Raw genomic sequence first — 11,867 nt, forward strand, 5'->3', positions numbered from 1 at the left:
GGGTATTTATCTATATAACTTTTGCACTGGCTATCAAATATAAAGAAACAGGTTAGTGCACAGGTTATTAAATAGTAATTGCAGAAGTTATTGCCATTGTAGTGGTGCACTGTAGATTCTGGTGGCAGCAGGGATGAATGACCTGCGGGATTGTCCTTTTTACAGACAAGATATAAGAGTCTTATACAAAAGGAGCTGCTCAGCTCCTCTACAGTCTGGTGCAGAGGATGGAAGGTGTTGCCCATGATGGATGGAAGCTTGGACAGCACCCTCCTCTCAGCCACTTCCTCCACAGTGCAGCTTTTTATAAATCAAAAATCAATATTTTATTTATCTAAATTATAATGTACTGCGATGGACTGGCGACCTGTCCAGGGTTGACCCCGCCTCTCGCCCGTAGACAGCTGGAGATAGGAACCAGGAACCGGCTTGGGATAAAGCGTGTCAGAAAATGGATGGATGGATAAATGATCATTTTAGTCTTATTTATTATTTCGTCTCCAGCTTTGTGCTATTTGAAATACAAGTTTAAATTTATAATTTCTTTCATTACACAGTATGTACACTTTTTATATAAATAAATACACTCTTTAGCATTCGTACTTATTAATAACATACTTAACAATAATTTGTACATCATGTATAATTGTCTGATTTATATCATTTTAAGTAGTAAAACTCAGTACCTCTCTAGCCTTTTAACCAAAGCACTTTCTTACTCTAACTTAAGTTCTTCATTGGACAGCTATTTTTTACTTTTACTCGAGTAGAAATACATTTAATTACAGCTACTTTTCCTTGAATACATTTTAGGTAATCTACCCACCTCTGCTTATTAGTATTAATTGTGAGTATAAATACTTTATTAATGCTAAGCACATAAACCTGATGATTATGTATTTTTTTTATTATAAAAATTCAACATGCATCATGTAAGGTTTATATAAATGTTTTTTTTATTACCTAAAAAGTAAATGGCATTTTATTTTGTTATATATGTACAAAAATGTTAACATTTGTAAGGGATGTATTTCACATCTGTGGGATTTCAGCTCATGCGGCTCACTAAAAACAGGACAATAACAAGAGACACAATAGAGACCAAATTAACTTTCTCTTAAGGTAAAGAATCATAACCCTGCTGAAACAATCAGCTGTAGGTGACGATCATGTTCTTTATAAATCATAGAAACAAGAAGGACCAAATCTGACTTTTTGAGGTTTAAAATGTTCATTTAGTTCTAGGTTGTTTTTTTCCTGAAAATATTTTATGGAAAATGTAGTTGTCAAGTAAAAAAGTTGAATAATTTCTGCTTTATTTTAACAAAAAGAACATGAAAGTGTCTGCATTTTCTAGCCTTTATTAACACCATCAGTATTATCCATGTACATAACCAATACTTTTTACCAGGGAGAGGTTACATAAACTCCAAAGCTGTAATTTGAACACAGTAGACAAGGAGTACAACAGGTTTTCACTCGGGTTCACCCATCGGGTCTACATGGAGAGAGCTGGACAGCCGCCCTGCTCTATTTTAGCTCGCCACAATCAGCAATGACAACCTTGGCTTTAGGGGTGCTGTTCTTTGTGCCTTGCTTCTCTATCGCCTTTACAACGTCGATTCCCTCCACAACGCTGCCAAACACAACGTGCTTCCCATTCAGCCTGCAGAGCAGAACGACCGATCAGTATGCGAAGCAAAAACCAGGAAGAAGCTGAAACTGACGGGACTCACCAGTCAGTGGAAGCCGTGCAGATGAAGAACTGGGAGCCGTTGGTGTTGCGCCCTGCGTTCGCCATGGACAGCGTCCCCATTCCTTTGTGCTTTAGCTGGAAGATCTCGTCAGGAAACTTGTCGCCGTAGATGGATTTGCCCCCGGTGCCGTCATGGTTGGTGAAGTCTCCGCCCTAGATTTAGAGAAGAAGTCTTTAGGGTTTAGCAGTCGTTCCCATTGGGCCGAAGCATTTCAAATGGCCTAACGTCTACCTGGCACATGAACTTTGGGATGACGCGGTGGAAGCTGGAACCTTTGTAGCCGAATCCTTTCTCGCCGGTGCACAAGGCACGGAAATTTTCTACCAAAACATAAAAGTAAATAAATGCAAACATAAACTGCAACACAAAAACAAAACCAGATAGAGAGAGACCAGATATTGTTTATGTTTGCAATCTACCTGGATCGTATATTAGATCAAGCAATTGATTTGTTCTAATTGCATAAGGAACAATCCGAAAACAATCCAAAAATCAGATGACCACAGGTTTTTAAAGGTTGGGATATTTTCTTTCAAACTAACTATTTAAAACCAGCTCATACTCGTCATCATCCTCTTGTTTTTTCTCCAAGTTCACTAAACAGAGTAATGACGATATGTTAGTTAATAAGAACAGCTCCACATTCTTCGTATCTTCTCCAAAGGTCACCCTCCTTGGACAAGCTCTCTGTCGAAATAAGGAGCACCCCCTTATCTTCTCTGCTGCTTGGCCTTGCCCGGGTCTCTCGCACGTGCTCTCTTGGGATGTCAAAGAACCTGGAGCGGGGCTTGACAGTGTTATCGCAGATGTAGTTTCTTATCACCCACACCTAAAGGCAGTCTCCAACTGACGTAACACGGACAGGAGCGGCGAATAAGGAATCTGGGCTTGAGCAGAGAGTCCTAGACATTCCTCTCCCCAGACACTTCCTTCAGGTCATCTGGCAGAAGTCTAAGGGGTTCCTAGGCCAGCCAACAAACATAAGCCCCATTTATACTTCGTTTTTGAAAACCCTCTGAGATCGGATAACTGCTGAGTGCAAATGGCACGCAAAACTGACCCAGATCGTGCCAGACACAACCGAACCGCGTTAACCTGGTACTAGTTCATCAGTAGATCTCGGCGCTGTTCAGTTCTGGCTCCGTTCTCAGATAACAAAGAGCACATTAGCAGACCACGTCCTCTCCTTACAGTCATAAACTCATAAAACTTCCGACAGTCATAAAAACACTAGCTTCCCTACCTTGCTACATGATTTCCAGTGATGATTCTGGGCACGCAAAACTTAACCAGACCGTTCCAGACACAACCGAACCACTCTAAGAACCGTGGGAGCGGGATGTGTAAATGGTCATAAGGGCCATTGAAATACATAGAACGAAGGAGTTTCTGTCCTCTAATGATCCCAGAACCTATATTTCCCGGGGCTTAGATCCCCTCTTAGAGTCTCTAAAGATAAAAAGGCTCTGGATAACAGGTCATGGCCGAGGATCGGTGTACGTTCTTGGTAGTCAGGTCTTCTTCAGCGCCAGTTTGAAGAAGTGACCCAAGGCCATCCCCCTGTGGGCCCATTACCTACATGGGGAACCATGAAGGACCAATGCTAAAAGGAAGCAATCGGAGGCTCAAGGGCTGGTTATTCTCCCGCAGCAGTGGGTCGCAGTGAGCTTGTTGCAGATATTTTTTGATTAATGCCCAATATTGAAGCGTGGTCTGCACTATGTTATTCCACAACGCAAGAGAGACAATCAGGAACTAGCTGTGGGTCTAGATGCGGCCGAGGCGGTGAGGAACTGGGGGCAAGTTTGTGCAACAATCGAAAAAGAGCGGGGATCCAGGTGGAAAAAGGGTCCCAGCGTTCTTGCCCACCTCGCTCTTCTAGCTGGTCCATCTTCACGAGTCGTTTTCCACAATGGTGGTCATACAAACAAAACAAGTTAGTAAGGTACCAACCAGGAAATATACATACTGTAGAGTGGATGTAGATTTGACCAATCAGAGGCCTCCTGTCCCATTTCTTCATCTTCACCATGTCTGCTATATTTCTAGGTATTTAAGATCCATATTCAAGCTTCCATTAATGGCTAATATTTGGACCAGTGCAGCATTTTTTACCAACTCTAGTCATTAGTGTAGAAGTAATTACGCTGGAACAGCCCCTCTAAGAATCTGTTGACACCATGTTGTCATAAGAGTGTATATAGTATACTAAGAATAAATCAATCCTCAAGGGTTGGGTAGTAAGGGAGGCTTTATATTGGTAAAGTAAACCTGTCCAGCACAACTATGGCAGCCAGTAATCCAGTCTACTTGACATGATGCTGAACAGGACAAGGGGAAATGAGGGCAGATGAGTAACTGCTTTGTGCCGGGTACGTGAATCAGGATCTCCTTTGGATGTGTTCTCTTTAAACCTGATGGGTCATTTTGTTTGGCTGTTTCTAAGGACAGATCTGCTGTTTGGCCTTTAAGGTGACCTACAGGTTCTGTTTTGATTCTTCAGCTGTTTTAAAAGGTTCTATATAATAAGCCTTCTAAAATTGAGTATCGACGTGACGGGATATTTCATTTGGTTATACAAGGCATTAATTTGTTTATAAATATTAGTTGTTTTCTGGTGCTATTTTTCCATTTCACTCAGGTTTTATGAGAGGAGTTATAAATAAGATTAACAAACCTACATATTGAATCTCCTTATTGTATATTCCTAAATTTGTGATTTACACTTTTCTGATTCTTACTCCTAAATTTGTGATACGTGCTTATGGTTTAAGATAAGAAATGTATGCATAGTTGTCTGAATTTCTGAATGATGAATAAATATAGAAAAAATCTAATTTAGGATTTATATTTGGGCCTTATAGATACATGTGACATCAGATTTTCTCTGGAATCACAGGATCCGATAGCCTCGTGAGACCATCCTGATCTCCTGAGTTTTCAAGATTTCACTCGCTAATCAGTCTGGCTACTCTCCGTTAAAGAAACTTTGGAGCCGTTCACCAAACGAACGTCCAATCAGCGTTGACGCAACGAGAAGCACGACAGTTCAGTCTAAAGAACATGGCGGCTTCAGCCGATGAAACTAGCGTTAGCGTGGCTATCCAGCAAGTTTTATCAGAATTACAGAGTATTTCTTCACTGAAAGAAGAGCAAAACACTGCTCTGGAGGCTTTTCTCAGAGGAAAAGATGTTTTTGCTCTTCTCCCGACTGGTTTCGGCAAGAGTAGCCTGGCTTGTGGTTCTGTTTTCGTTGTCGCTCTGTTAGTACGTCATATGCTTCGTTGATCTGATTGGTTTATTTGGCCGGTCTATCACCAACATAGGCCAATCAGCTAACCAGTATTTTCGCACCTTCCCAAAATTACTTCAAAGGAAGGTTTCCAGATGGATATGCGGAGCAAATCCATCTGGCGGAGTCAGGTTAAGGATCCGAAGCTGTGAATACAAATCAGAAAGTTTGCAACTAGACCAGTAAAACAGACAAATTCACAAGTTTAAGGATATAACTCAAATTTAGAAGAAAATAAATGTAGTAGAAATGACATATTTGCAAGAAGAAATCACTAATTAAATAAGAAGCAGTCATTTTTTTGTATAAATCATTTATTTAGGAGTATGAATCCCAGATTTATTAGATTTGTAAATTTTTGATTCATATTAGTCAATTTTTTTACAATTTATTTGTAACTCTCTAACCTCTATTTATAACTTTAAAAACTTGAATTCTCACAGATAAAGATTGATTTCACATCCATCAACAGGTTGAAAAATAAGGAACAAATACGAATCCTACATCTATTTACATTATTCATTTTTGACAATATTCCTTAATTACATTATTACTGTTAAAAATTCAGACATGTTTGCGTACACTTTTATTCTATTAGCAGCTAGTTCACCCCATATGTTTCATTTTATATCCATGTTTCTGTCTCCTGCAGGAGTTTTCCATCCATGCGGCTGAATGTAGCGTGATGAATGCCTTACTGTGGCCAACAGAAAGTCCTGAAACCTCTTTATGAATACTCAGAGCATAAAGGCCATCTTCCTGCACTTACCCAGTAAATAGGTCATGTGACTAAGAATAGCAACATGGTTCCAGACACAGTCAGACGCTAATGCATCATGCAGGTTCACTTCCGAGGAACGTCCTGATTACGAGTCCCTTTGCTCTAACTGACTTGCTGAGGACTTGTAAACACAAACAGATACAGGCAATTGTTTCTTTTTCTTTTGTTTTCCTCCTTATCTGTATCATTGTCAGCTGTAGATGCTCCTAACAGCTCCAGGAAGTATTTACTCTCATGTTTATTGTTGAGGCATGCAGAGGCCACTTTCAGCATCACCATGACAACAGATGAGGAATAAACCTCTGGGGATAAGATCGGATGTTACATTTGCAGAATCAGACACGGAGCCATGGTGAGCGGGGGGGGGGGGGGGGGGGGGGGGGGGATTAAGGTAGCAGCAGTTCTTCTTTAGACTGTTAAGGTTTGTTTTTTGGGGTCACCCACCTGCGGTCTTTGGGACCACATCTGCTCGCAGCTGCAAAACAGAGTAAAAACAGATCACAGTCATAGTTTGGGTTAATTTCAATAAATAGGAAAACATTCAAGATTTTCATTCATCTCAGGAAAACTGTCATATAGATATATACAGGTGCTGGTCATAAAATTAGAATATCATGAAAAAGTAGATTGATTTCAGTAATTCCATTTAAAAAGTGAAACTTGTATATTATATTCATACATTACATACAAACTCATATATTTCAGATGTTTATTTTGTTTAATTTTGATGATTACAAATGACAACAAATGAAAATCTCAAATTCATCATATCAGAAAATTAGAATATTACTGAAGACCAATAAAAACAAAGGATTTATAGAAATGTTGGCCAACTGAAAAGTATGAACATGAAAAGTATGAGCATGTACAGCACTCAGTATTTAGTTGGGCCTCCTTTGGCCTGTATTACTGCAGCAATGCGGCGTGGCATGGAGTCGATCAGTCTGTGGCACTGCTCAGGTGTTATGATAGCCCAGGTTGCTCTAATAGTGGCTTTTAGCTCTTCTGAATTGTTGGGTCTGGTGTATTGCATCTTCTTCTTCACAATACCCCATAGATTTTCTATGGGGTTAAGGTCAGGAGAGTTTGCTGGCCAATTAAGAACAGGGATACCATGGTCCTTCAACCAGGTACTGGTAGCTTTGGCACTGTGTGCAGGTGCCAAGTCCTGTTGGAAAATGAAATCTGCATCTCCAAAAAGTTGGTCAGCTGCAGGAAGCATGAAGTGCTCTAAAACTTCCTGGTATGTGGCTGCGTTGACCCTGGACCTCAGAAAACACAATGGACCAACACCAGCAGATGACATGGCACCCCAAACCATCACTGACTGTGGAAACTTTACACTGGACTTCAAGCAACGTGGATGAAGTGCCTCTCTTCTTTTCCTCCAGACTCTGGGACCTTGATTTCCAAAGGAAATGCAAAATTTACTTTCATCAGAGAACATGACTTTGGACCACTCACCAGCAGTCCAGTCCTGTTTCTCTTTAGACGCTTCTGACGCTGTCTGTGGTTCAAGAGTGGCTTGACACAAGGAATGCGACAGCAGAAACCCATGTCTTTCATACGTCTGTGTGTGGTGGTTCTTGAAGCACTCACTCCAGCTGCAGTCCACTCTTTGTGAATCTCCCCCACATTTTTGAAGGGGTTTTGTTTCACAATCCTCTCCAGGGTGCGGTTATCTCTCTTGCTTGTACACTTTTTTCGACCACATCTTTTCCTTCCCTTCGCCTCTCTATTAATGTGCTTGGACACTGAGCTCTGTGAACAGCCAGCCTCTTTAGCGATGACCTTTTGTGTCTTGCCCTCCTTGTGCAAGGTGTCGATGGTCGTCTTTTGGACAACTGTCAAGTCAGCAGTCTTCCCCATGATTGTGTAGCCTATAGAACTAGACTGAAAGACCATTTAAAGGCTTTTGCAGGTGGTTTGAGTTAATTAGCTGATTAGAGTGTGGCACCAGGGGCCATCAATTTTGAACCTTTTCACAATATTCTAATTTTCTGATATGATAAATTTGAGATTTTCATTTGTTGTCATTTGTAATCATCAAAATTAAACAAAATAAACATCTGAAATATATGAGTTTGTATGTAATGTATGAATATAATATACAAGTTTCACTTTTTAAATGGAATTACTGAAATCAATCTACTTTTTCATGATATTCTAATTTTATGACCAGCACCTGTATAAATATATATATATTTCTGTAAATAAACCGTGATGTTAAACTGATTTGCTATATATATATATATATATATATATATATATATATATATATATATATATATATATATATAGATATAGATATAGATATAGATATATAAATATATATATATAGCAAATCAGTTTAACATCACAGCTTATTTTTCCAACTTCTTTATTTAAATAAATGAACTCTGATGAGGCGAAATGATGGAGTAAAAACAGAAAAGAGGAGCAGCAGCTGTAGGACAGGAGCAGCTAATTCCCTCACATGCTCCCATATAAAAAATGAAGGAAAACCATAAAACCATGAAGGTCTGTTTCTTGCAGAAAAAAAACCCCAAAAAAACTTAATTTCTCCTTTAAGAAAAGCTGGTCTTCCTCTGGATTTAAGAGACAAAAAACAAATCTTCAAATTTAATGCACCCTACATGCACCAGGGAGCGTTATCACAGATCTCTCCTCCCAGCAGCTGGAAGACTCTAGAGACATCACTGTTCCCAACAACCTCAATAAGTTGTTACATTCATGCTGCTTTTGCATAGTTTCTACGTTAGTCAGTTAAATAACATACTGCTGTCATCTCTAATGTTGCTGCTATTTTCAAATATCCATTTCTGTAAAAATGTCCATAGCTGTTTATTGGTTATTAATTCTCCAGGCAGAGGGGGATTTACCATTAGGCAATCTAGGCAGTTGCCCAGGGTTGCCCCATAAGCCTCCTTTTACATGTATGGTTAACATAGGTATTACTCACTTGTGCACATTAATCATGCTTTTGATAAAAATCCTTTCTCTAAAATGCCATCAGAACGCTTATGATATTAAGTGTTCCCCCCAAGATGATGGTTCTTTTAGCAGCAGCATCAAATTGGGCAGAAGGTCAAAGTGGACTCAGGTTGCTGATTGGTGGAGCTGGTCGGCCGTCATCTGCTGGTCGGAGTTTGAAGCTTTGTTTCTGAAACGGGTTTTATGATGACTTCATTGTTGTAATATTACAACTTTATTCTGGTAATAGTACAACTTTATTCTCATAATATTACGACTTTTTTCTGGTAATGTTATGACTTTATTCTCGTAATACTGACTTTATTCTTGTCTTATTACAACTTTATTCTTATAATATTATGACTTTATTCTCGTAACGTTACAACTTTATTATTGTAATATTATAACTTTATTCTCATAATTTTATGACTTTATTCTCGTAAAGATACGACATTATTCTTGTAACATTACGACTTCATTCTTGTAATATTACGACTTTATTTTTGTAATGTTACAACTTTATTCTCGTAATGTTACGACTTTATTCTCATAATATTACAACTTTATTCTCGTAATGTTATGACTTTATTCTCGGAATATTGTAACTTTATTGTTGTAACATTACGACTCTATTCTCGTAATGTTACGACTTTATTCTCATAATATTACGACTTTATTCTCGTAATGTTATGACTTTATTCTTATTATATTACGACTCTATTCTCGTAACATTGACTTTATTCTCGTAATGTTACGACTTTATTCTTGTAATGTTACGACTTTATTATTGTAATATTACAACTTTATTCTCATAATGTCACGACTTTATTCTCGTAATGATACGACATTCTTGTAACATTACGGCTTTATTCTCGTAATATTGCGACTTTATTCTCGTAATGTTACAACTATATTCTGGTAATGTTATGACTTTATTCTCGTAATATTATAACTTAATTTTTGTAATATTACGACTCTATTCTTGTAATGTTACGACTTTATTCTTATAATATTATGTCTTTATTCTTGTAATATGACGACTTTATTCTCGTAATTTTATTAATTTAGTCACCTAATATTACGACTTTATTCTGGTAATGTTATGACTTTATTCTCGTAATATTATAACTTAATTTTTGTAATATTACGACTCTATTCTTGTAATGTTACGACTTTATTCTTATAATATTATGACTTTATTCTTGTAATATGACGACTTTATTCTCGTAATTTTATTAATTTAGTCACCTAATATTAGGACTTTATTCTCGTAATGTTATGACTTTATTCTTATTATATTACAACATTATTCTCATAATTTTATGACTTTATTCTCGTAATTTTTGGACTTTATTCTCATAATGTTACAACTTTATTGTCGTAATATTACGACATTGTTCTCGTAATATTACAACTTTATTCTCGTAATATTACAACTTTATTGTCGTAATATTACGACTTTATTCTCGTAATATTACAACTTTATTCTCGTAATATTACAACTTTATTGTCGTAATATTACAACTTTATTCTCGTAATGTTACAACTTCATTCTTGTATTATTACGACTTTATTCTCTAAATGTTACAACTTTATTCTTGTAATTTCAGGACTTTATTCTCTTAATATTGACTTTATTCTTGTAATATTAGTAATATTACAAGAATAAAGTCAATATTAAGAGAAACATTATTAAGTAATTTACTTAATAATGTTTCTAATGTTTCACTTCTACAAAAAAAAAATAAAAATAAATAAGCAAAGAGGAAATTTTTCATAATAATTTAGCTAACAAATATAATATAAACTGGATGAATGGAGTAAATAAATGCAGCAATTCTCCATGTTATTGTTTACTGGGCTGGTTTAATGGAGAGCTGATGATCATGATGATGATGATGATGATGATGATGAAGGGCGTTTCCTGCATGATCTGTATTTTCCTGCTCTGATCTTTTGGTGTCAGGAGGAGCGACAGCATGGATGTTATCAGATCTTGTCTAAATAAAGAGAAAATGTTGAGCAGCTTTACCTCCATGATGATCCTCCCCGCGTTCCCGCCATCGATGCTGATGTCAAAGTAAACTTTGGGGTTCCCCATGGTCCTCAGCCTCTGAACAGAGCCCAGGAAGATGCGCGGAAAGCCAACTCCTGTTTTCTCTGCTTATTTTGGTTCACGAGTGAAGGAGAGCTGCCAGGCAGCCAATTAATAACCCTTTAATTGGAATGACATCAGAACGGACCAATAGGAGCGCAGGAAGGCGGGATTAAAGGAAACCAGCCATTTATTGAAAGGGTTATGATATAAAGCTTTCTAGGGAATGAATTTAGTAACTAAACTGGTTAAAAAACGTGAATTGCTGGGAGTAAAATATTCTCTGCCAAAATATAAAATAATGAAATTGTTTAATCTTTGTTTAAAATGATCGTTTAGATCAGGGGTAACCAATTAAAAATCAGCATGTTCCGAATAAAGAAAATCATCAACCAGTAAAGGTGTTACTTTAAACTGAAATAAAAATTTTTAAATAAAATAAAAATAGAAAATGTTTTTATTTTTACATCTACTTATTACATCAACAAGTGTTTTTTGAAGTAGAGAACAACAATCATTCAGTTGTGTATATAGATTATTTCCTGATTCATATATTTTTTAAAACACCTGAACTGACCGGATTTTTCTTTCTTTTTTCTGTCTTAATGTTGGCAGTGGGCTTTATGCTGCCCTGCAAGGCTTTAAACCTGGGTTTGAATGGAGACTAAGCCATTCTAAAGCACATATCAAGGAGCTCATTTTGAGCCTGGATCCAGATTTATTTTGATTCTGTTCATGGTGGAGAATCCTGCTTCACAGCAGCAGGTTGAGCCAAACATCCTCTAAATGTTCAGGGTCATCTTTGAGCACCATTTCACTTTTCTTTCAACAGTTCACCGCAGTTCTTCCAGCAGTCCACACTTTCTCTGCTCTCTTTTTCTCATCATCTTCTCCTTTTAAGCTTTATCCCTTAAATTTGAGAAATAGTCGATTCACGTCTCTGCATTCAGGGACACCTCTGAAGAAACT

At 37.5% G+C, this 11,867-nt stretch overlaps 1 protein-coding gene across 1 annotated transcript; it reads right to left on the bottom strand.

Moving 5' to 3' along the window:
* Positions 1-1,341: 1,341 nt before the first annotated feature.
* Positions 1,342-10,996, bottom strand: ppiab (peptidylprolyl isomerase Ab (cyclophilin A)). The gene is made up of 5 exons (XM_038296649.1): positions 10,836-10,996; positions 6,275-6,305; positions 1,989-2,077; positions 1,737-1,909; positions 1,342-1,666 (listed from the first exon to the last, which is right to left on the bottom strand). Exons 1-5 carry the CDS (start codon positions 10,902-10,904, stop codon positions 1,531-1,533), a joined length of 498 nt encoding a protein of 165 aa, XP_038152577.1. The 5' UTR covers positions 10,905-10,996; the 3' UTR covers positions 1,342-1,530.
* Between the last annotated feature and the right edge of the window lie 871 nt (positions 10,997-11,867).

The sequence above is a fragment of the Cyprinodon tularosa genome, unplaced genomic scaffold (genome assembly GCF_016077235.1).
Source record: "Cyprinodon tularosa strain WSP-4 unplaced genomic scaffold, ASM1607723v1 ctg374, whole genome shotgun sequence".
Taxonomy (NCBI): Eukaryota; Metazoa; Chordata; class Actinopteri; order Cyprinodontiformes; family Cyprinodontidae; genus Cyprinodon; species Cyprinodon tularosa.

Bases quoted from the DNA above. Each gene is read 5' to 3' on its own strand.
- ppiab (XM_038296649.1), bottom strand. From the start codon at position 10,904: ATGGGGAACCCCAAAGTTTACTTTGACATCAGCATCGATGGCGGGAAC. The intron at 1,910-1,988 runs GTAGACGTTAGG...CTCTAAATCTAG, and splicing joins TCCCAAAGTTCATGTGCCAG to GGCGGAGACTTCACCAACCA. The intron at 1,667-1,736 runs GTGAGTCCCGTC...TCTGCTCTGCAG, and splicing joins TGCACGGCTTCCACTGACTG to GCTGAATGGGAAGCACGTTG.